The following is a 26,762-nucleotide window of genomic DNA, read 5'->3' on the forward strand; positions in this document are numbered from 1 at the left end:
CAAAGAGCGGAAGAGTCAAACGGGCTTTAATAATAGTGTCAAATCCTTCCCATGTCAACAGGTTCTCCAAAGAAAGTAAAATAGTAAACTTCATATGGTTTTTCAAAATAATGGCTCAAAGTCTAGGGTGGGAAGATACTAAAGTTAATGTAAAATTTAAGCAGTATGTGTGGATTTATTCTCATCTCTCCCTTTCCCTAGATTTTTTCTAAGAAGAGTGAATTCCCTGTAATTGAATCACAGAAACAAACCAAAAGCTGCACATTAAATAGTTAGAAGCCCAAATTGCCATCCATACCTCATCAAGAATCTTTTTTTCTTTTTTCCCCTCAACTTCAGAAAAATAGCATGATTCACTCAAGTGGATACTTTCCTCCTGGAGTGCCGCCTGCATGATGTTTCATCTTGGCTTCACATCCAGAAAGTGATTTGAGGACACCCAAGTGGCTGTAATGTTCTTTTAGCACATTACCTTGCCTTCTCATTCTTCTTGTTGTTATTCATTTATTTATTGTGGTAAGCCTACTTTAATTAAATCTGACCTGCTCTGAACTTTCCTTCTAAATTTTCCTATCATCAACAGAAACTAAGTCCATTGTATTTAGAAGCAAATTTTTTATTGGATAAAATCATTTTTTTTCCCTAATGACATTTTTTAAAGTCACAGTATACATCCAGCAAACAGGAGGCAGCTAAAAATAATGCTGGAGAGACATGAACTCAACATCTCCTCTTGAGCCCATAGGCTCTTCAAACTTTGCTGATCCCAAACCAAACCCTCTATTAGTATTCTCCAAGAGTTCCAGGTGTTGCTATCTCACTGAAAGGTCCCACCATCCTCTCAGCATCCCATAAAGAACGTTTCTTGTCCTTCTTGTCCTCAAATATAATTGTCAAGTCTTATACATGCTAAGGGGCTTCCCAGGTGGCGCTAGTGGTAAAGAACCTGCCTGCCAATGCAGGAGACGCAAGAGACATGGTTTTGATCCCCAAGATCATCTGGAGGAGGGCACAGCAACCCACTCCAGTATTCTTGCCTGGAGAATACCCTGGACAGAGGAGCCTGGTGTGCTACCATCCATAGGGTCGCAAAGAGTCGGACCTGACTGAAGCAACTTAGCACACACAGCACATACATGCGAAGCCCTAGAACTTTCTGGAACCCATCAATTCTTTCCCTTCTCAGAACCCCTAATCCAGGCTGTCACCTGGATAAACACTAAATGCCTAACTGGTCTTCCTGGTTTGACCTCTGCAATCTACTCTTCCCGTGTGATCAGAGATTCTTCCTACAACACAAATCCTTCCCATGGAGAAACTGGCAGCCTGCTTGCGTCTCCTGATGCGAGAACAGCCACCACTTATGCTTGTGTTAAAGTGATCAAAACAGGAGTTGGATCAAGCTTTGGCACCCAGCTGTGGGTGGAGGAACTCACTACACTGCATCTTGAGGCTGCAGTCAACAATATCCAGACGGCAGGACGCTGAGCAGGTCAAAGGGTCCAAGTTCTTCCACAGATAAATTGTAACAAAAATAAAGGGATGGAGGGGAAACTGCAGATAAAGACTTAAAAAACATTTTTAAAAATGAACAAGACTAAACTTATGCCTAGGGATGCACACTTGAATGAACTATAAAGAAACATAAGGCGTGACTGATGACCCTAGAAGTCAGGGGAGTCTTTGTAGGAGGCAGAGGGAGCTGTGACTAGGGGGCCAATGAGGGGCTTCCCAGGGTGGCTGGCAAAGTTCTATTTCTGGAGTTGGGCTGTGGTTACCAGGGCTAGGCTTTAAAATACTTAACTAAGCCACACATTTGTTCCTATGCTGTTCTACTTTTATTTTACAATGAAAAAATCACACACACCCACACACACACACAGATCTGACCATGTTGTTACTCTGTTAAAACCCTTCAGTGGCCTCACAGTTCTTGTAAGAAAAAGTCCAAACTCCTTCACATGGTGGACAAGGTCTTACAGCATCTGGCTGTCCACTTAAGCCTTGATGCTTGTTTGTGCCCACCCTACATTAAATTTTCAGTTCCTCAAAAGCACCGTGCTTCCTTATGTCACAGTCTCTGAACATCAGTTACTTCTGCTTAGAACTTTGAAACATGCTCTTTCCCTTTCAGTTCAGTTCAGTTCAGGCGAGTTCAGTCGCTCAGTTGTGTCTGACTCTTTGAGACCCCATGAATCACAGCACGCCAGGCCTCCCTGTCCATCACCAACTCCCGGAGTTCACTCAAAGTCATGTCCATCGAGTGGGTGATGCCATCCAGCCATCTCATCCTCTGTCGTCCCCTTCTCCTCCTGCCCCCAATCCCTCCCAGCATCATAGTCTTTTCCAATGAGTCAACTCTTCGCATGAGGTAGCCAAAGTACTGGAGTTTCAGCTTTAGCATCAGTCCTTCCAAAGAAATCCCAGGGCTGATCTCCTTCAGAATGGACTGGTTAGATCTCCTTGCAGTCAAAGGGACTCTCAAGAGTCTTCTCCAACACCACAGTTCAAAAGCATCAATTCTTCAGTGCTCAGCCTTCTTCACAGTCCAACTCTCACATCCATATATGACTACTTGAAAAACCATAGCCTTGACTAGACGGACCTTTGTTGTAATGTCTCTGCTTTTCAATGGACTATCTAGGTTGATCATATCTTTCCTTCCAAGGAGTAAGCGTCTTTTAATTTCATGGCTGCAGTCACTATCTGCAGTGATTTTGGAGCCCAAAAAGTAAAGTCTGCCACTGTTTCCACTGTTTCCCCATCTATTTCCCATGAAGTGATGGGACCAGATGCCATGATCTTCGTTTTCTGAATGCTGAGTTTTAAGCCAACTTTTTCACTTTCCTCTTTCACTTTCATCAAGAGGCTCTTAAGTTCCTTTTCATTTTCTGCCATAAGGGTGGTTGGCTGATTCCTATTTGTCCTTCAGGCCCCTGGAGGAAAGCCTTTCCAACACTCCAATGCTGGGCATGCTGAAGTATTAACTACCTCTCTGTCTTCCACCGCACACTGTACTTTCTCAATCACAGCCTTATCATCTGCATTAATATTGTCTATTAGTTCATATTTTCCTTAGATCAACAATTCTAGGCAAGATGTATAACTTGTGTCAATTTTTTATATCCCAATGCCTAGGTACAACATCTAGAACAGAGTAAGTACACAATAACCTTGCATAAAATGAATTATATGCATACATTTGTTTATAAATGAAAACTACCTTTACTGACATCAAAGTATAAGAACACAAAAGCAAAGCAATAAAGATAAAAATAATAGCTAACACCTTATGCCAGTTACTGTTTCATTAATTCATTTAACCCTCTAAACACTACGAGGTAAGTATTCTATAATGTTTATCACCAATTTACAGATGAGGAAACTGAGTCATGAAGATATCAAGTAACATGTTCCATGTCATATGGTTCACATATGGGATTAGAACATGAAAGTCTGACACCATGGTCCTTGATCTTAATTCTAATTAAGTATCACTCCCACCACCTAACATCACTACCATTCATTCCAAATACTGAAGCAGGTGGCTTTAAAATAAAAACAAAATTCTATTGGGGTTACCTGACCAGGAGTACCCATGAATATTATGTGGAAGTTAAGATGATGGACACCAAAACTCAAGAGATTAGGCAGGAGAGACTACCAGGTGCAGGAGAAGTGCTTCAAAGAGCAGGGAATCTGAGACTCCCTGGGGAACTAGAGACAGAGATGTCAAATCCTGACATACCCACTACCAGCCTCTGAGTGGGCCAAAGGTGCAACACCTCTGATCACAGATGAACAGCAGGCAGGTCCTCAGAGTGAGAGTGAGGCCAAATAAGTGTGACCATCCACAGTGCACAAGGCACCAGATCAGATTCGAAACTGAAAACAGATCTTGGACTCCTGCTCATGGTAAGCCTAGACTACTCATCAAAATATGATCATTCATTCATTCCATTTAAGTTATTATTAGTGTCCTTGTGGCCCCTATAGCATATTCCACTCTCAGGCCAGAGAAGTAAAACATGATGATGGTACTACTCTCAATAAGCTTATGTGCCAGAGGCAGACAAATGGTAGAATCTCCACAATTATAGTGCAGGCGAAACATCCTGTGAGAGTTCTGCATGGGTTCCCTGGCACACCTGAATTACACTGGCCAGGGCAGGGTAGAAACTGGAGTTCAAACGGTTTTTACGAAGAAGTTTCTTTAAGCTGCATCTTGAAGACACACACTCCTCATCAGAGAACGAGGTAAGTAACCCCGTTACTACTGTAAAACCAACAAGTTCACATGAAAAATAATACCTCTGAGAACTGAGATGGATGAGGGGCTAGAGAAAATGTTATGGAAGAAGGAGAAGTTAAACAGGATCCTGACGTCTACATCGAGTTGGGGAAAAGGAGGAAGGAAAGGGGTGGATGAGTCTGGATCTCTGCAGGCAGAAAGGTCAGCTCAGGGCTGGTCTGTAAACTTATTACCACCCAGATTGAGGCAGAGTTGAAAATGTCAGTGCACACGGCCCAGTGAATCACTGAGGAAGCACATCAACGCCTGCCGGTGAAAAGCTTAAAACACTAAAATCACAACATTCTAGGAAATAAAAAGATTTCAAGAATCCGAAAGCTGTGGATGGGGGCATGTTTTACAGGAATGATGACAGGCTGATCTTTTTTAACCACCTAAAGATAATTCTTCCTGAAGAGCTCACCCATATCCAACAATGTCACCACCACCACCAACAGCAAAATGTATTCAGGGTAGTGAGAGTGAAGCACTGAATAAAGGGGAGGAAGGAGAGAAACGGCTAGAGGTAAGGAGTGTGGCACTTTCTCTGTTCTGTGGCAGCCATAGAACAGAGAAAGTGGTAGGTGATGAATGTGTAAAAATGAACGGATATGGCCAGGAAGTCTTTAAAATTATACTAATAAATATATACCAAAGTATTTGCCAAGAGAATCTATGAGCACTTCTAATGATTACAGGGACAGGGGGCTTTGAATTCATCTCTCCATATAGTTGGTGATACCAACAAAGTGAGACCATTAAAGTGGAGGGAAAAGTCATGCAAAAAAGTGAACTACGGACTTCCCTGGTAGTTCGGTGGTTGGGAATTTGGCTGCCAATGCAGGGGACACGGGTTTGATCCTTGGTCTGGGAAGATCCCACGTGCCGAGGAGCAACTGCGTCTAAGCACCACAGCTACTGAGCCGTGCACCACAGCTACTGAGCCCGTGCACCACAGCTACTGAGCCCACACGCTGCAACTACTGAAACCAGCACACCCTAGAACCCATGCTTCACAAGAGAGGCCACTGCGGTGAGAAGCCCACGCACTGCAACTAGAGAACAGCCCCACTCACCACAACCAGAGAAAAGCTCGCACGTGGCCATAAAGACCCGGTGCAGCCAAAAATAAATAAATATATATTTTTAAATGTGAACTATCTTTTCTCTCCCACACACCCACTCTACCTTCCATCTCCTGTCTGCATCACTGTGCACCCATTTGCCCAAGACAAAAACCAAGTCCCAAGCTTTCTACCTCCCTTCCCTTCACTATTTAATTTGTAGGTACCTTAGAACCATAGGGGGAACTTGTTAAAAGGAGAAGTTCTTTGACCTACTCCAAATGATCGTGTTTCCCTGAGTCTGGGCCAGTTCCGGGAAGCTCTGTTTTTAAGAACACCTGTATGATTCTGATGAAGGAACCATAGTTTGAGGAACAGTGTCCCATATCCAATCAATCTCTTTGTAGATTCTCTGTCTTAAATGTCCCTTAAATTCATTCCTTCTTGTTCCTCTTCTCTCTGGCTTAGCCGTGATCTTCACTTCCTCCCTAAGCTTCCACCTAGTTCCCCTCCGCCTGATTCCTCTCCTCAAAGCCATCCACACACAAAGCTTCTAAACTGCAGGCTTACGTGAGAAACATAATGATCTGTCTCCTGACTATGGTTTTTCCTGCTATCCTAAACCAGCATGTTGACATTGCAATGAAAAAGGAAGGATGGAGGAAAGAGACTGTGTTAAACACAGCTAAAACATGCTCTCTTGACAGATACGGCAGAAGGAGATGAAGAAGGAAAGAGCCATTCTGAAGATAACTACGGTAAAAAGAACCAGCCAGCCTTACAAAAGACTGCACAGACATACTCATGTCACTGCTCCTCTCCAGTAGTTGTAAATATCTCTTCATACACTACTAGTAGGAACTTAATGTCGACAAGGCCCTACATCTTAAGTGGTACTAGTACTAACTATTTCACTTAATAAAGGCAACTTAAAAAAAAAGATTATAAAGCAATATTGAAATAGAATACATACATACATATATATGTGTGTGTGTGTGTGTGTGTGTGTGTGTGTAGCACTTGCTAACTCAAATCTCTCAAGATACAGGGCAAGGAATGCATACAATTTAAGCAACATACTTGGCAAGTTTAACGTTAGATAAATTTGAGAGCCAGACTGTAAAGATGGTGTGGCACTTACCGCATGTGCATCTTTGCTGTATATATGGGGTGAGCAGCCCAGATTTAGAACCCCTTCAGAAGAAGGATGAGGATTCCTCTGGCCTTAAGCACAGCTCCCTAGGACAACTCTAAAAGCCCACAGTGATTTTTTTTTATTAAAAAAGCAACAAGTGACACTAAAAGAGCAGGAGGTAGGAGAGAGTGTTACTCACTGTGGAGACAGTTGAGGGTTGCATCAATACTGAATGTTATACTCAAACAACAAACAATACACTCAAACAACAAACAGACCCCACAGGAAAACTAACTTCGGATTTCTTTTCAACTGGGTATGTTTAGAGGTGTATGCAAGACACAAAGGGCTTCCCCAGTGGCTCAGTGGTAAAGAATCTGCCTGCAAAGCATGAGACCTGGGTTTGATCCCTGGGTTGGGAAGATCATGTGGAGCAGGGCATGGCAATGCACTTCAGTATTCTTGCCTGGAATATCCCATGGACAGAGGAGCTGCGTAGGCTGCAGCCCATGGAGTCGCAAAGAGTTGGACACAACTGAAGTGACTTAGCACGCACACATGCAGGACAAGAAGCAAAAGTTAGATCGGGACATGGAACAATGGACTGATTCAAGATTGGGAAAGGAGTACGTCAAGGCTGTATATTGTCACCCTGCTTATTTAACTTACGTGCAGAGCACATCATGTGAAATGCCGGGTGGATGAATCACAAGCTGAAATCAAGATTGCCAGGAGAAATAACAACCTCAGATATGCAGATGATACCACTCTTAACAGCAGAAAGCAAAGAGGAACTAAAGAGCCTCTTAATGAGGGTGAAAAGAAGAAAGTAAAAAAGCTGGCTTAAAACCCAACAGTCAAAAAACTAAGATCATGGCATCCAATCCCATCACCTCATGGAAAATAGATGGGGAAAAAGTGGAAACAGTGACAGATTTTCTTTTCTCAGGCTCCAAAATCACTGTAGACTATGACTGCAGCCATAAAATTAAAAGATGCTTGCTCCTTGCAAGAAAAGCTATGAGAAACCTAGACAGCATATTAAAAAGCAGAGACATCACTTTACTGACAAAGGTCCATATAGTCAAAGATATGGTTTTTTCAGTAGTTATGTACAGATGTGAGAGTTGGACCGTAAGAAGGCTGGGCGCCAAAGAACTGATGCTTTCAAACTGTGGTGCTTGGAGAAGACTCTTGAGAGTCCCTTCAACAGCAAGGAGATCAAACCAGTCAATTCTAAAGGAAATCAATCCTGAATATTTACTGGAAGGACTGACACTGAAGCTGAAGCTCCAATACTTCGGCTGCCTGATGCTAAGAGCTGACTCACTGGAAAAGACCCTGATGCTGGGAAAGATTGAGGGCAAGAGGAGAAAGGAGAGACAAAGGATAAGATGGTTGAATGGCACCATCGACTCAATGGACATGAGTTTGAGCCAACTCCAGGAGATAGTGAAGGACAGGGAAGCCTGGTGTGCTGCAGTTCATGGGATCACAAAGAGTCAGACATGACTTAGCAGCTGAACAACAGAGATGATATAAAATGTCTCACATTTGTTGTTAGAAAGAAGCATTATTAAACTATTTTAACCTCACTTCATCTGAATGGAGAAGTCTCCTTGTTGTGTATGAAAACCAGCACTGAGATGCTCAGCTAACCTTAACACCTGATTTGGCCTCTCCCTGAGCAATTCCTCACCTGCTTGCTTCTGCCACAGGTCTCGCAACACCAGTCCTTGCCCACTGCCCTCACCTGGAATGATGCTGGCAAAAACCTGTTTATTAAATGGTATACCAGAAAGGAATTCCCAATGGCCAGGTTCCTAAAATGTGTTTCTGTCAATATTAAAGAATCTGATCATCATAAAAAGCCTTGTTGTCATCAGTTTCAGACTTCTGTTTGCAAGGATTTATAGCAGGGTAAAAGCAGTGTCTTTCTTGAGATCACTGAATGAATGGAACAGAGAGAAAAAGAGAGGCAGAAGGGGAAGGAGATGGAAGGGCAGAAGGGAGGGAAAGCATGAAGGAGAAAAAGCCAGGGGACTTGGGGGCTGGGTTAATAGAGACCCTGCAGTTGAGTCCACTGGATTTGTTTCCTTGGATGGATTCCAGGTGCACTATGGGCTACGCCTCCAGGTCTTCACCACTGTAAGGTCATGAGAGGAAAACCCGATCTTTTTACTTAGGGTGCTGTGGCTCTACATCCTCCCCTACTTTGATCCCCAGCTTTACTGTGCAATTTAGAGAAGTAAAAAGCCTGAGAGACAGCTGTAGGGAACTGCATTTGAAGCCCAGCACACCATGCTGAGTGACGTGCTCACCCTTCATTTTGGAACATACAGGAAGAAAACTGATTGGTTCACTATGATACGCCAAGGGCATTTTTTTACTTTATTATTTTTTTTGTATTTTATTTTGCAAAGGGGCCCTCAGATGTCACTCTCCAGAAGTTTGCATTGCACAAGCAAAGAATTTAATACACCGTCTGTTGCAAATAAAATAATTACTCCTCTGTCCAAAAGTTCAACTTTCTTTGTTTCCCTCACCAGTTCTGAATTCCTGTAGCTGACTGGCAGCCATGCAAGAGTGAAGTAATTTCTTTCCTCTATGATTTATTTTCTGATGATAAGTAAGCAAAAATACTGTAAAGGGAAGAAAATGATGCAAAATGAGTACTTCTCAAAAACCCAACTCCAGAGTGAATAGGTAAAATGAAGTCCTGTGTGTCAAGAATAAAGCTACATGATCATATCTATTTCTGCATAGTAAAAATAAACTTTTTAGTAAAATATGTATCAGGCACATAATGCTAAGAGCTTTACATGCATTATCTCATTTAACCCTTGGGACAACATTTTTCACATGGGAAGAATCAATCCACATTTTAAAGACAAAGACACTGGGGTTTTATAGAAGTTAAAAAAAAAAAAACCTGCTAAAGGCTAATAAAATAGAATCAAGATACAAGTGCAGCTCTGCATCCGAGGACTGCTATGCTTGGCCCCTTCCCCAGGCTTTACAATGTTTAGACAAAAGCCTTGAAAAGCCCGTTGCTCAGAAATGCACATGGGATAACTATATGATGTCAGTAGAGCTTGAACAACAAATCTTTTGTTACAATTCTATTTTAAATCTATGTTCAATACATTCATTTCTTCATAGTAGGTGTGATATGGTCAACTTATCTATATCTTTCTTAAGTGACTCAGGTGTGGTGTGATTTCCGATGATCATTTAAGTGAATTTTTTGTTTGTTTTTAGGTATAGAAGATTACTGTAAGAACAGGCAGAGTAGTGTAATACAAAGCTCAGAGAACCCATCTATCATAAGCTCAGCTGAGACACACAATGTACAGAGAGGCCACCTGACAGGTATACGTCATCTCACTTTTCTGCATGAGCAAAATTCTACTGAAGGACTAAGCTAGACTAGGAAAGAAAAGTAGAGTAGCCTGGGACTAAACCATATGTCCATCCCCTCTACCTCCACTCTAGTTTTAGTCAATTTCACTTTGAAGAACCTTCATCCAAGGATACTAGAGCATTCATTCATTGGGCAAAAATATACCTGATACTCTGTTAGGAGATGACAGAGGTATGTATGAGCAAAACAGATCCAGTCCTGCCCTCAGTCTAGTCTAGTATAGTATAAAAAAGACAGCACTGTGAAATTCATCACACATGCACTGGAAGGATGTTCATGAAACTACCATGAGAGTTTTTCATGAAAATTCCAGGAGAAATTTCTTTCTGATCCTTGAGTTAAGAGTAGTAGTTGGAGTACCTGATCTATTTTTAATCCCAGGGACACTATACTTCAAAACTAACTGAACCTACTTTTTTTACTTTTAAAATAAACACTCTTCCCAGTTGGCATTTGCAAAAAATAAAAATAAAAAAAAAAAAAATAAAGAATTTAGGGCCCACCTGTGGCCCATTCACTCATCGGACATAAGATGCATTTCAGCAACTGCCTCCTTGCTAGTCCAGCTGATATTCTTAATCTTTTCCTTTCCTCTTTTGTTTCTCAGCTAGTTCTTATTTGAGTATTATACTTTGTTTCCTTAATCTTTGGGAAGAAAGGTACAGTAGAAAAAAGTAAAGATAAGTAAATAAAAATATACATACATATGAAAATTTTAGGAAAACTGAGCAATATGTGCTTATTCCAAAACTTCAAAAACCGACTCTTTAGAAATCTCTTAAATCTTGACTAAGATCTGCTTTTATTATTTTCTCACCTTAAAGTTTAAGCTCTTGAGGAAAAAAAACTGATGGAAAATTTTTCATTTTTTGGCACCCAACAGTGTTCCCTTTTTAATTAGGTAAGGACTGAATGCAGAAATCAACCATTTATAAAGAGAATTTCCCCGTGTGCCAACTGACATATATAGAACTTGCTCTGGTGATTAAATGATATAAAAAAATGAAATGACTTTAAGTGTAATAGAAACACATTTTCTATTGTTACCGGTCTAGATTTATGATCTCAGCTCACTTAATTTCTTAAAGCAGTTGTAAAATGAAGTTCTAATCACTCTTTTATATAAAACAGGGCCAACTGTAACCCAAATCCTAGCTCTCATTTGGAAGAGGAGATCTATAGAGGAAAAGAGGCTTAATTTAAAAGGTCAAAGACATTATTGGTGATGCTAAAAATAATGTGCCATTTTATATATAGGTTAAAGTAACATCTTTTAAAATTTGATTTTTACAACCAAGTTCAGAACAATTCAATTACCTTGTTACTTTTACTGTTATGGAGAATGTATTGAAGAATGCATGACATTCAAAAGGTAGAAGAACAAAGCAGAGACAGCTTCTGAAAGAGAATATGGACATCTCCACAAAAGCAGATACAGGACTTAGACACATCTCATCCTTGTGTACTCACTGACACACAAAATTATAATGTTAAAAGATGACAGTACTGCATGTGGTTGTTTTTCAATCACCAACATCATTATCAATCTATGAGATCCCTTTCTTTTTATCAGATGAACACATAAGATCAGTATAGAACTAGATAATATTTTCCATTTAACTTTTCCAATGGCCTTAGACTGTTAAGTAAATCTACAGCTGTGACCTTTTAGCTCTTTACTTTAAAAATATTCAAATTAAATGAACTACATTAATAAATCTGTATGCAAATCTACAGCTGTTAAGTAAATCTACAGCTGTGACCTTTTAGCTCTTTACTTTAAAAATATTCAAATTAAATGAACTACATTAATAAATCTGTATGCATATGTATGTCAGGTGTACTTCTTTTTAATACCAGACAAAAGACACATCATTGTTCCTTTTCCCTAAGCCGTCACAATTGGTGCTACCATCACATTCTTATCTGCTAACAAAAAGGGCCCAAGGGAGCAACACTGAAAGTTTTAATGGAACAATGCCAAAAGGAACATATTATACGTTAAACAGATGTTCTAGTTTTGAGAGCAATTTGAACAAAGATAAGCAAAGTCTCCAAATAAATCCCAAACAAACACTGTTTCCTTACAGCCTACATACACCAAATTATAAACTAAACAAGGTCTAAATACTAAGTAAATACCAGTAACAATAATTATCATTGTCATTCTTATTCATAGAAGGCTTACTCTGTGACAGGAACTGTGCTAATAAAGTATTTTACAATATCTCATTTATTCCTCAAATCTTTAAGTAATTCATGAATAAAAACTAATGACCACCACCCCCCTCCCCGCATTAAGTGATCCTTACACTTAATTCTGAGCAGAGAATATAGTCCTAGCTTAGGTTTCAAATCCCCAGTGTTTGCAGCCCTTATCCTTGGTGCAAATTTTAAAGGTACAGAGCTATTTGTTTTTTCATCATTGAATCCCCAGCATCTATATGGTACATGACATATAACAGATGCTCAATAAATGTTTGTTAATGTTTATTAATTGAACAAGTGAATGGACACAATTTACTCATAGGTTTTTATAAAGAGTAGGAAGGATCTTCATGGAATATGGCAAATGTATTAAGCTTGATGAAGCCATTGTAGGACGCTTTTAAAAATTAAATAGTATTAAATATTGATCTCTTTTATAAATAAAAGTCTTTTATTTTCCCCTGAAACCAAATATAGGTGAACTATATCCTAAAGACAGTGACAACACCTACAATACTTTCTCTGGGCATAATAGGAACATACGATTTAGTTTATTTAAATATAGATAGTTGAACTACGAAAACATTCAGCAGTATTTTAAGTTTCAAAAAGGGACTGATTATATTGAACTCCAATTTATTAAAAATTTAAGAGTCTAAATCTCTTTAACAAGTGGTGCTGGGAAATCTGGTCAACCACTTGTAAAAGAATGAAACTAGAACACTTTCTAACACCATACACAAAAATAAACTCAAAATGGATTAAGGATCTAAACGTAAGACCAGAAACTATAAAACTCCTAGAGGAGAACATAGGCAAAACACTCTCTGACATACATCACAGCAGGATCCTCTATGACCCACCTCCAAGAATATTGGAAATAAAAGCAAAAATAAACAAATGGGACCTAATTAAACTTAAAAGCTTCTGCACAACAAAGGAAACTATTAGCAAGGTGAAAAGGCAGCCTTCAGAATGGGAGAAAATAATAGCAAATGAAGCAACTGACAAACAACTAATCTCAAAAATATACAAGCAACTCCTACAGCTCAACTCCAGAGCAGCCTTCAGAATGGGAGAAAATAATAGCAAATGAAGCAACTGACAAACAACTAATCTCAAAAATATACAAGCAACTCCTACAGCTCAACTCCAGAAAAATAAATGACCCAATCAAATAATGGGCCAAAGAATTAAATAGACATTTCTCCAAAGAAGACTTACAGATGGCTAACAAACACATGAAAAGATGCTCAACATCACTCATTATCAGAGAAATGCAAATCAAAACCACTATGAGGTACCATTTCAAACCAGTCAGAATGGCTGCGATCCAAAAGTCTACAAGCAATAAATGCTGGAGAGGGTGTGGAGAAAAGGGAACCCTCTTACACTGTTGGTGGGAATGCAAACTAGTACAGCTACTATGGAGAACAGTGTGGAGATTCCTTAAAAAACTGGAAATAGAACTGCCTTATGATCCAGCAATCCCACTGCTGGGCATACACACTGAGGAAACCAGAAGGGAAAGAGACACGTGTACCCCAATGTTCATCGCAGCACTGCTTATAATAACCAGGACATGGAAGCAACCTAGATGCCCATCAGCAGATGAATGGATAAGAAAGCTATGGTACTCAGCCATTAAAAAGAATACATTTGAATCAGTTCTAATGAGGTGGATGAAACTGGAGCCTATTATACAGAGTGAAGTAAGCCAGAAAGAAAAACACCAATACAGTATACTAACGCATATATATGGAATTTAGAAAGATGGTAACAATAACCCTATGTACGAGACAGCAAAAGAGACACTGATGTATAGAACAGTCTTATGGACTCTGTTGGAGAGGGAGAGGGGGGAAGATTTGGGAGAATGGCATTGAAACATGTATAATATCATGTATGAAACGAGTTGCCAGTCCAGGTTCGATGCACGATACTGGATGCTTGGGGCTGGTGCACTGGGACAACCCAGAGGGATGGTATGGGGAGGGAGGAGGGTTCAGGATGGGGAACACATATATACCTGTGGCGGATTCATTTCAATATTTGGCAAAACTAATACAATATTGTAAAGTTTAAAAATAAAATAAAATTTAAAAAAATAAATAAAATAAAAAGTTAAAAAAAAAAAGGGTCTAGGGATTGGGTGTGATAGCTCTTAAAACTTGTAATTTCCATAAAACCATTTAAAATTACCACCTCCTAACAGTCCTTCCCAAGATAAAAATATTCCAGTAGCTTGACTTTTTATGCTAGGATAACTTCTGGAAATACACAGCAGATATAAAGGTAAATTCTCAATTTCTGACCTTCATCTACCAGGAGGTCAAGAGAAAGAAATCAACTGTTCAGCCCTATTAAATCACAGGCTGGCTTTTGGGTTACTGGATAATGGCATAGAGTTATACCTGTTTTTATTAATACTGCCACAAAAAAAGTGCCAGGCCTCTAGTATATTTCTACAACATCTCCATCAACCAGTAATTCTGAACCTGTAGAAACTATGAAAATGATCATTTTTAAGTTTTATTTTCCTTCTTTTAATCCTTTCTAATGACAGCATTTGTTTAAGTTAGTGTTTATATGCCTGAATGTTTTTTATTATAATAAAATTGCACAGGTCTTGTGCAAGTCTCTTAATGTGATTGTATTTATACTGATAAAGTCTCCATTATAAAGTGGCACTTCCCAGTTACCTACTCTTTCATGAAGTGAAATTAATGTTCCAGAATGGCTCTCTGGAACATTTTCATCAGTATCTTAATCTGTCAAATTTCACTTATCTATCTAAAACAAAAAGGACTTTACCTTTATAGACAAAAGAGATTTTTTCCTCAAATACTATGAACATGGCTGCCATTTTTAACTAACTGTACAATGTCAAGTAACTGTGATATCTGCTAACAGAAATGTATAGTTCAAATATCCAATTTTCATACATCATTGTTTTATTATTTAAAAAAATTTTGCAAGCTTTACTGAGGTATGGTTGGCAAATAAAAACTGAAGTCATACATCTTTTATGTTCTTTCTTGGAGTCAGGAATAGAATGAGTTAATCAAGAACAGAAACTATGGCATATATGGATCAGCTCTGAAACAATCCAAATAAAAAGCTTCTTTTCAATCTAAAATATTGTAAGCTTCAAAATGATTATACATACCTAACAATAAGCCTTAAAAATAAGCTCTGATATGAATGTAATACCAATGCTTCTATAATCTTTTTCAGTAAGAAATTTCAGGAAATCCTTCAAACTCTATAAGCAAACAACATTCTTTATAATATTGCAGAAATTTAGGAAGAATTACATTTATTTACTGTATTGGCGGAATTCAGGAAGCTTGTAAGCTACCATTCTTCACCCCTATGATATGGGAGATGTAACTCCCTACAACATTAAATGCATTCACTGATTTTTCTAATCATTTAAAAATGAGCTCTTTCTAACCCTAGGACAATTAACAGCCTATGTAATTTTAAAAGGATATTTCATATAGTTTGCAATTGTTTTAATGTAATTGGTCTTTGACTATGATTAAAACACAGTTTAAATAAGAATACCCACAGAATCTCTAATTAATTCATCCCATACCTTTTGGAATCAGGTAGGCACATCAATTATAAACAAATAAATTTAAGCTAATCAAGAAGTGACAGGAAGTTTGTTCTCAAATTTTGAACTTCTGAAAGTAAATTATTACATAATTAGAATTCCTCACATAATTATACTACAACTTTGGTTTTCATACAGGTTTGGGCAATTTGCTGGTTATTGGATAAGATCTTGTTTATAAATTGTCAGTTAATCCTATCACATTTACTTTTAGCTCTTCAAGCTCCTAATTGTCCTAAAATGGAAAGAAATCTTAATTGGAGGAAATCTCTTGCTGGCAAAAGGTTTTAATCACTTGGGGGTCGGTCAGAACCTAAGACCTGATGATAGTAATACAAGTGTGTTAAACAAGGGGGAAAGAAATCTCAACAATCAAGATGATACTGTTTACTCAAGGCAGCAAATTAGTTTTTCTTTGGTTAGATTGTATCTATAAATATTTTTCTTCTAACTTTAAACTTGGAAGTTACTAGGTCTTTGAAACTAGAGACCATTCAGAAGCCACTGACAACATAAATAACAAGCAATCTTTCCCCCTCAATCACACACACATACACAGTATATGAAAATCTGGCTTCTGAGATTTCATGTCCCTATGAATTCATTCCTTAAATCACAGAGTTAATACAGTAAGAAGAAAAAGACAAAAATCTACCAACTAGGCTGAGCTGCCATCCTCTCCATGTAGTCTTTGGCCATATCTCGGGCTTCCATGTTCTCAGGATACAGCACACAGAACATTGCTAAGGCCCCCAGGTTGTTGCCGTAAATCTCATTCCAGCGGGCGCTGTATTCCTTGGGATCCCAAGGAGGGAGGTACTCCAAGGGGCTGGACAGCATGGTGTTCACGGCCTCAGTGAGCCGGGCGGCAATGTGCTCGTGGGAGCTGGCGGCCCTCAGCTGGAGCTCGGCCACCTCCGCTCTAGAGAAGTACAGCATTGGGTGGCTGTCATAGTTGGCATTGGTGAAGGGGATCATGACTTCTGGATTCTCGTCAGTGACGCAGGCTGACACGAAGCAAAACAAACATATGAAAAACACACTGGGAGCCCCCCGTGTGTGAGTCCTCATCGTGGCATCAGATCTCCAAATCTCCAAGGCAGCCAAACCATCTTCGAAAGATCCTACAGGAGAATAAAAAGGAGAGGAGGTTATGTCAGCCAGGGGACCGTGGTGAAGCAGGAAATATATGGTAGGCAACCACTTTGCATACTATGAAAATTAAGCTTAAGAATTTTCAGATATTTCAAAAATGCAACAAAAATTTGAACTAGAAAGAAACCAAAACCTAATAATTTAATTACATAGGATACATCAGATATATTCATCATGGAAAACAGAACTTTGGATTTGGAAAATGGTGTAATATTTGCTAGAATAGAGAAGAAAAACCCTAGCTGGCATTCTTCTCACATTTTATCACACAAAAGCGTTTCAATTTTATGGTATTTTTGGACATTACTATGAAGGCTACAATAACCAAAAGCTGATGGTGAAATGTCTGGGAATCTGAATGGACGTTAGGAAAAAAATAAGAAAATCCTGTCTTAATACAGCCTCCTGCACTCTTAAGTTCTCCCCTCCTTCTAACATTCTCCATTCTGAATGAGGGATTAGGATCAATACATCTATATGAATGTGAGCAGACAAAATATTATGAGTAAGGCTGAATATCCTCTTTGTGTCAGCAGAAGGTGGGGACAGGACTAACAGAAGTAGGGTAAACATCTGCTAAGCCCGTGCGCTCCCTGAGATGACATCAGCAGGCATGCAAGGCAAGATCAGACATGGGGCTGCTGGGACTGGAGACTGACATGCCTTCATTCAGAAAATACAATTCCAAACTTAAAAGGCTGAAAGAATGCGTGTGCATTTTCCCATTATTATTTGAAACTACTGTCTACTTTTTTTAGTTCGCACTCAGGATTTTGGTGTCATTCAGTTAAGTCAGACATTTAAACCAAGCTCACATCTTTTCTTAAACTGCTTAACTTTCTTGAAAATCCTTTTCTTCAGTGGCAGCTTTGCTCACTAGTTAAAGAATGTCTTTCAAAGTAGGAACATTAAAAAAAGAAACCCCTCAGCCTGGTCTATGTCCCACATCTGGGATAAAGCAGGCATAAAATCCCCCAGAGGCAAGTCAGGGAATTCTTAAAATTCTTCAGAGGGGAAAGGTTATGGAAAGCAGACCAGAAAAAGACAGTTTTATGTAAATAATGAACAGTAGTTTTCAATTATTAAAGGGAGAAACTGATGGGGAAAAAAATCAATCTCCCCAGCTGAACGCAAACCATTTTTCCAAGGAAAATCTGCCTCATCACATTCAGAAGAAAGAAAACCAAGGGTTTAACACACAGTGGAGAACAATCCATACTCTTAACTTGGTCTGTGTCCAAGTGATGCAACACAGCATCATTTGCGGATGCTGCCATAAATTCTAGTATTCTTTATATTTCTGAATGTGCTTTAGCCTATATATAAAAAAAGTCAGTGGCAGTGTGTGTGTTAAGTATTTTAGACTTACTTCAAGAACAGAACTTTTAACGAATACAAAATGAATATAGCCAAGCTACATAAAATATATAAAATAGAAATAACTCTTGGACTCTACCCGTATTATGTCTAGCACCCAAATCTTCAAGGCGGCTGGCTGGATCCTTCAAGGTCAGAGAGCTGGCCAAAAGAAACAAGTCTTCGGTGGTTATGTCTGAGGAGGGGTGTGGTCTCTGGTAACACAAGAGACGTGGCTTGGTCTGAAAGCTCACTCCCCACCACCCTCACCCTGGAGTTTATTTTCTGCTCTTGAAGTGAACAAGTGCGCTAATTAAAAAAACAAGCCTGCATTATTAAATCCCCAAAGGTCTAAAACTGGATGGGGCCATCAATGCAATTAGCACTTAATTAGCAATTAGCATCCCAGGGTGAGGATGGCTTGGAGGTTTCTCCTTTAACTGACCTCTACATAGATAGAACTGAGAATCTTCTCTGAACTACTGGTTTTTAAATGTGCAGCTCAGGTTCTAGGTGGGTAAGCAGGTGGCGTGGGGTTTGGAGGGATGGGTTGGAAGCTCTGTGAAGACTAGAATCTATATCTCAGATTTTGTACATGCTAAGTTGCTTCAGTCATGTCTGACTCTTTGCGACCCCATGGACTGTAGCCCACCAGGCTCCTCTGTCCATGGGAATCTACAGGCAAGAATATTGAAGTGGCTTGCTGTGCCCTCCTCCAGGGGATATTCCCGATCCAGGGATTGAACCTGGGTCTCTCATGTCTCCTGCACTTGCAGGAGGGTTCTTCTATACACACATTCCCTAAAAGGGGCTAAGGCTGATATGTTTTATTATCTTACTTTCTCTTTTTCTAAGAAAAAAAAAGTTGTATTTTTAAATTTTTGGCTGCACCCTGCAGCATGTGGGATCTTAGTTCCCCAACCAGGGATCAAACCCACACCCCCTGCATTGGAAGGCAGAGTCTTAATCTCTGAGAAGTCCCTGATTTGTTACATTCTCTTTCTCCTGCCTTATGTACAGCACCCTCCTACCCAGGTCTGGAGTCGCTGAGGTTAGAGAAGCTGCTCCAATGAGACCTTCCCAATGCAGGACTGAACCACGCTGTGATCACAGCCACTTCTGCCACATGGCTTCCAGTTACATAGGACATGCCCGAGTATATTTAAACTAGAAGCGTTGCTCCTGAAGCACAGACCTCATTAAGATGTTGTTTTGGGAATGATGCCATCTCAATATGCCAACTGTTACTGAAGGTTCCCTAGTTATTGCTTCGAATTCATGTGGAGGTGTCAGGGCAGCAAGGCTTGAGTTACCACACATTGAAAACATTCCTGTTGGAATACATGTGGGCCAGGGTACAACCCACAGAAATTCTGCTAAATGATCATCTACGAAGACGGAGGAGAAAAGACTATGACACTCACAGGGGCACAAACTGTGCTGCTCTCCTTACGGCATACATGCAACCAGCTATGAAGGCCTTTGCTGATCTACCCAAAGAGTTAACATCTCCTGTATCTGGCTGATGGCTGTATTACATGGGACTGTTTCAGCTGTTTATGCCAGACCTCACCAAAGAGGGGACCACAGCTTCCTTTTTGCATTACAGGGGTTAGCAGTGTGTGCCTGGCATGTACAAGGCAGTTCACAGACACTGAACTTCTGGGCTTAGGAAGTGATAGAGGGGATCTTATCACTAAAATGAGCAAGGAGAAATCTTACTCCTCCTTATTTGAAGCTAAAGCAAGTTCAGAATTTTCGAGATACAGTTTCTGCGAGGAAACAAATACAGAAAAATACTCATGAGGCCTAGACACTCCTGTAGCCTAAAAAACATTCAGTAGTTTACCAAAAAAAAGAAAGAAGAAATGAAACTTAACTAAAGTCTTTAGGCTGGTAACCCAAAGGGAGACCTAGTTCTCATCTACCATCTTAAATCTGTCTAGGTTTTTATTGAAAAGCCCCTATATCCAGGTTTTGGGTTTCCCTTTAACCATCTACCCTCAGTGTTCTGTGTACCCTCTTTGCCAAGGGAAGAGCTGGAATTAGATGAAAGGAGCATTTCTCAAGGTAATTTTAGGTGGACACTGGTGTCTAGGCTTTATGCTAACTTCATGTACTTATTTCAGTGCACATTAGGAAAAGCTATAACTATCATATCAAACCAGATTTCAACAGACACATAAAGTTCCTGTTTAAAATACATTTAAGTTTAAAAGTAAGTTTAAAAGAAAAGCAAATGGATAAGGCAAAAACTGTTGAAGGTGGTGCCTGAATGACTAAAGTTTGGAAGATGCTGAAAATGCTGAGTGAAACAATGGTTATTAAAGGCTAAAGAGTTTACCAAAATGACCAACCGTGACTCTCCCCATCTCTTTAACACAAAACAACCGCCAGTTCCCTTACATCTTTAAGCTGCCCTTGGCCCAGTTCAGGAGCAAGGCACCCTCAAAATGGCAAAATCGTGAGCTCTGCTCAGAGGCTGCCTATGAGTAGTGCACAGTTTACTCATAATTCAGTTCTCAGAATGGTTCTGAATGACGCTTTTTAGCCTCATTTCCCCCAACAGCCTTTCTTTCCTCTTCTCTTCCACCAACTCTCTCTCCTAATTCAGTTTTCCTTCCCATTCTTTCATCTCACTCGACACAGCTCAGAGAGCAAAACATTCCTAATTTTAGACCTAATCAATGAACACAGTACAGTTGAGATAATTCAGACAGAAATATAATCATTTATCTGCTTGTATGCACCACATATATCTGCAGCCGTCCAACTGGCATTATGCTAAGGCCAAGTCAAATAACATAAAAAGGATTTAACAAACCGCCCGAATTCCAATTATCTTAAGTAGGTCCACACAGAGCAACAATAAGCCTAAAGTTATTTTGCTTTAATTCTGGTTCCAACAATCCACTGCAGATACTATGATTGCTGACACACAGCGATTTTGTGTGAAATGCTCTTCACATATTTAATAACTTAACATGGCAAAACAGTACTAAGAGTTACTCTCACAATATCTCAGCATAAATATCTAGAGACAGAAAAAAACCTCAATCTCCTAAGGCGTAAACCAAAGTTCTCTCCTTTAGCCAAATGTTTAACATTCAATAACATTAAAAGTTTCCATTTTTGTCGTCCTTACACAAAGAAAGCACAGAAAGCATATACCGAGAAGGAACAGAATTGAAAACTATACCAGCACGTTGGGTTTCAAAAATGAAGTGGGTTTCCAAACAGTCTGGGGTGATTTATAAACGAAACACAGAGTAGTACAAAAGTTCTTTCAGTTCCTCTGGTTTCAGAAATATAGAAAGTATAAAGATGGAAGTAAGAAATCACCCTATAGAAAGTAAACCATGTCCCAAATTAAGATGGATTTAAAAACCCCTTAAAATATGTGCCAAGTCTAAGGAGCACAGCACTAATTAACATTATGGGCGTGGAGTTGGGCAGACTTGTGTATAAGTTCCAGCTCTGTTGTCTACTGGTTTTGATCAACTGACTTCGGCTCTCAGAACCCCCATTCTCTCATTCATAAAATGGTCCCAACTTCCTGAGGCAAATAAATATTATATAATGCACTTAGCATAAAACCTGACATGAAATAAAGAGCTCCATAAATATTTGTTATTTTTAACAAAAAGGAAGACGTTTCAGACATGCAAAATTATATTAACCTAATGATACTAAAGCTGAAACTCCAGTACTTTGGCCACCTCACGCGAAGAGTTGACTCACTGGAAAAGACCCTGATGCTGGGAGGGATTGGGGGCAGGAGGAGAAGGGGACGACAGAGGATGAGATGGCTGGATGGCATCACCGACTCGATGGACTTGAGTTTGAGTGAACTCCTGGAGTTGGTGATGGACAGGGAGGCCTGGCGTGCTGCAATTCATGGGGTCGCAAAGAGTCGGACAAGACTGAGCGACTGAACTGAACTGAACTGACCCATAAAATATTTTATTTGAAAAAAATTAAATATCATAAGTAAAAGAATGAGAACTAGAGATGTCAACTGACTAGGGCAAGGTCATGCCACATGTTAAGAGACTTAGCTGAAACTACAACTCAAGGCTCCCGATTCTTTAAGGCATCATTCATAGTAAACTCAACGCTCATTGGAAAGGAAAGCATATAATCCTTGACATTTTTCAAAATTTTTTGGGGGGTTTTGCCCCCAAAGAAAAGCATAAACATTAAATGAACTATTAACTGAGTTTGATTGCTTTCCAAGGCCAGTTAATTACTCTCGGTGTACAAAAAGTGACTGCTTATTACTGTATTCTTTGGAAGGAAAGGCACAGTGCTGGGAAAAACAATCTCTGGTTGGGGAGCTATTTCCTAGTAACAGGTTTATATCGTGGAAGGAGTACATGAGTACTTGGAGGATATCTACTGCCATTGCCAGAGTTAATGATTTCACCTCAGTCCAGGGTCTGGTCTTGGCTCAGATTATCATCTCAGCTGATCATCCTAGGAGATGGCAGCTGATGTTATGATGATAAAACTAAATTCCTCCTCCCTCAGCATATATAAATGTCAGTGCATTCATTTTTCAGAAATACAACGATCAAGAAGACTGGGAAATATTTTCTGGCTTCATTAGAAAAATACACAGGAAGCAGAAGTATTAGATAATTGCCTGGTGTATAAGGAATCAGAACCAAGGCAGTGGGAAGGGCCCTGGGCTTGGAGCAATTCAAACGGTCAAGAATACCACCACAACTGCACTTGAATGGAGTCTGCGTTGTCAGCCCCTGTCACAAATGCCCCTGGGATACCACTAAAAATAAACGCTAAAAAATGAATTGTAATAGGGTGATTGCAGCCATGAAATTAAAAGACGCTTACTCCTTGGAAGGAAACTTATGACCAACCTAGATAGCATATTCAAAAGCAGAGACATTACTTTGCCAACAAAGGTCCGTCTAGTCAAGGCTATGGTTTTTCCAGTGGTCATGTATGGATGTGAGAGTTGGACTGTGAAGAAGGCTGAGCGCCAAAGAATTGATGCTTTTGAACTATAGTGTTGGAGAAGACTCTTGAGAGTCCCTTGGACTGCAAGGAGATCCAACCAGTCCATTCTGAAGGAGATCGGTCCTGGGTGTTCTTTGGAAGGACTGATGCTAAAGCTGAAACTCCAGTACTTTGGCCACCTCATGCGAAGAGTTGACTCATTGGAAAAGACTGATGCTGGGAGGGATTGGGGGCAGGAAGAGAAGGGGACAACAGAGGATGAGATGGCTGGATGGCATCACTGATTTGATGGATGTGAGTTTGAGTGAACTCCGGGAGTTGGTGATGGACAGGGAGGCCTGGCGTGCTGCAATTCATGGGGTCGCAAAGAGTTGGACACGACTGAGTGAGTGAACTGAACTGAATGTTATTTAGGAAAGAAGAGTAAATGTGCACCACCCACCCCTCCTCAGACCTCCTGCACCACCTCCACACTAAGCTCAGCTCAACAGTAACCATTCTAGTTTGCCCAACCCAATGGACAGGCCCAATAGTTAATACTGTGTTGGCCAAAAAGTTCGTTTGGGTTGTCTTGTAAGCCGAACAAACTTTTTGGCCAACCAAATATATGTCAAGGATAGCTGACCCTCCCACACTAGAACTGGAGGTGCCCTTATTGATGAAGGACTAAAACAGTTTAGTAAACCAGACAACTGAATGCCCCTGACATTGTACCTTATGCCCTGGTAAACACGTGGACCTTGCAGAAGTCTGCAGCTACAGCTCATTCTTCTTCACGCTTCCAATGAAACCCAAGTTCCCTTCCTGTTTAGGCCTCCAGTCAGGTTTTAGGCCTCCAGTCAGGTTTTAGGCAAACCAATGGTCTGAGAGCACTAATATCTCCCAGCAGAGCTATATATTTCCTTCTCTAATCTATTTTAGGGTTTGACTCTCAAAGAAACCTATTTCCAAGTATTTGAGAAACATCTTGCCGTGGTCTCACACATACTACTGCACCGTTTCCATATGTTTTAAGTAGAATATATATATATTTAAAGTTCTCCTCGCTTTTCTATTTCAATTTTATTAAATGCATCATTAGGATAATTTTAAAAATTATTTTTCCTCAATATCAAAATAAAACCTTATAGGTCCTTGGTAGACTTTTGTAGTGAAATAAATCTAATATTATTCTTAAATACATCAAACGCTAAGAAAACATATGGTTTTGGTACCATACAATCATTCCCTAAAATTATACTCCCTGATGTGTAAAGCCTATGGACTCAGCCAAAAAAGAAAAATTTAAAAACCAAGCACTCTTAATCAAAATGAAAGTTCTTTTTTTTACTGATGGCTTACTGTTTCCTTACTTAAGGGTGAAATGAAATATATCTCCCCAAAAAGTCATTTCCAAACAAAAGTCCACAATATGAAATTATAACATGCAGAACCCCAAGAATTTACACAAACTACTGAGGGAGTAATCATAACCCTGAACCCACACGGCAAAACCACACTGTGTATAATAATGGTGTTCACCCCCTTCACACTCAACGCTGGAGAAACTTTAGGTTAGGTCTGTAAGTTAAGTGCAGCCCTACACAGTCAAAGAAAATTTCCATGTGTCTCTAGGAGAGTTGTTTAAAAGATTCCACATTTTCTCATTCCACATTTTCTCTGAAGTTCACATCTTTGCAGCATCAACAATAGTAACTGTATAACTTCTTTATATAAGAAGAAGAATTAAGCTAGATTATATTTTTAAATGGTCATACATATTTTCTGGTGTCAAATCTGAAATCTCCATCTCGCATGCACCACAGACTTTTGTTTGAGTAATTTAGTGGCTATCAAACTGACGGTATAATTCAGGCGGAGAGTTTTGCCTGCTACACATTTCTACAAAACTAAAAACCATTAAGATTCTTCTTTTGAGAGAGTGGTTGTCCTACAGAAAGCAGAGAGGAAGTAAAATTTTCATGGAGGCAAACAGAGAACAGGACAGAGAGTAGGGGGAGAGAAGTATCTACAACGTCACTGATGAGACTACTACAGTACTGAATTTTGCCCGCAAAAATGCTCAAAGAGAAAATGAAATGGTTTTATACTTTCTAAGACAAGCTATAAATAAATTCTAGTTTATCTAGCAGTGTAACAGTTGGATATCTTCTGATTGGTACTTGTTACAGTTTTAATGGATTTTCTTAATGATGACATTGGACGACAAAATCCTATTTTCAGAATTTTTTATTCTTACATTATTTTCAGAACAATCTAATGCTGAGTATGAAAGTGAAAGTCGCTCAGTCATGTCCAACTCTTTGTGACTCCATGGACTATACAGTCCATGGAATTCTCCAGGCCAGAATACTGGAGTAGGTAGCCTTTCCCTTCTCCAGGGGATCTTCCCAACTCAGGAATCGAACCCAGGTCTCCTGCATTGCAGGTGGATTCTTTACCAGATGAGTCACCAGGGAAACCCAAGAATACTGAAGTGGGTAGCCTATCCCTTCTTCAGCAGATCTTAGTATAATTAAGTGTATTTCTTTTTTGGCATTCTGAATCTTTTAAAAAGTGGTAGCTTATGTATTTTAAGTTTTCCACTGTATTGTTTTCCAGAATTGGAATACCAATTCCCTACCTATACTGGGAGTAAGACTTTCTTGTATTTATTCATTAATTCAGCTATGTATTGAGCAGCTATAAACCTAGAAACTATATTAGGCATGAGGCTACAAGGTAAAACTTCTCCCTTAGTCCAAAGCAATTTATTTAACTTATTGTACCTGGCCCCAAAGAAAATTAGCAATCTTTTTTGTTTTCAAAATTTTTCGTAATCAAAGATTTTTCTAGAAGAGTTTCAAAAACTAGCTGTGACTTTCTCAGCAATAGCTTTAAACATGAAAACACTATTTTCTGGCATAACTGACTAAAAGCATAAAGCATGTAAAGAAAATGAATAAAGATAATGAAGCCAAGAGCTAAATATAACCTCATACAGTTTCAAATAACAGTTAATTTAAACCAGGAAATGTCCATGAAAAGTAAAGGAAAAATTTTCTTCCTGCCACAGATTCATAAGGGCAGACTGCTGAGGCAGTTAAGAAGGCTGGCCCAGGGGTCAGAGTGGCTTTTTTCACCACTGTGTGACTGTGGACAAGCTAAACCAAATCCCTTATTTAAAATGAAGAGGACAATGGTATTTGTCTCACAGGCTGGTTGGGAGATTAAACGACATAACACCTATAAAGTAATTAACACTTTCTGGTAAGGGTTCCCCCGAAATGCTAGTTCTCATCATTCACCTCAGAACCCGATTAGTGATTGAGGGCACAAGCGGGAGCCAGACTTAAGAGTTTGAATCCCAGCACCACCACATCCTTAGCGATGTTCCTGTTTCCTCCTCTGTAAAATGGGTAAAATAATACATTCCTCACAGGGTTTCTGTGATCTTAAATTAGCTTCAAGCACTAAAAGGGTCACTGGGATTTAGAAAGTGTTCCACAAACGCTAGCAGTTGTCATCATCTTGCCAATGAGAACACC

General features: G+C 39.5%; 1 protein-coding gene across 3 annotated transcripts in view; it reads right to left on the reverse strand.

Annotated features, from left to right (window-relative positions):
* Positions 1-26,762, reverse strand: part of DSE (dermatan sulfate epimerase) — a 78,414-nt gene that overhangs the window by 32,821 nt on the left and 18,831 nt on the right. For 2 of the 3 annotated variants that reach the window (XM_070376390.1, XM_070376393.1), the window contains exon 2: positions 16,400-16,868. In XM_070376390.1, coding sequence (XP_070232491.1) covers positions 16,400-16,815 — 416 coding nt within the window. In that variant the 5' untranslated portion in view covers positions 16,816-16,868. Of the gene's footprint in view, positions 1-16,399; positions 16,869-18,355; positions 18,418-26,762 lie in introns of all 3 variants that reach the window. The other variant, XM_070376391.1, reaches the window with a different exon arrangement.

This window comes from Bos mutus, chromosome 9, assembly GCF_027580195.1.
Source record: "Bos mutus isolate GX-2022 chromosome 9, NWIPB_WYAK_1.1, whole genome shotgun sequence".
NCBI classification, from domain to species: domain Eukaryota; kingdom Metazoa; phylum Chordata; class Mammalia; order Artiodactyla; family Bovidae; genus Bos; species Bos mutus.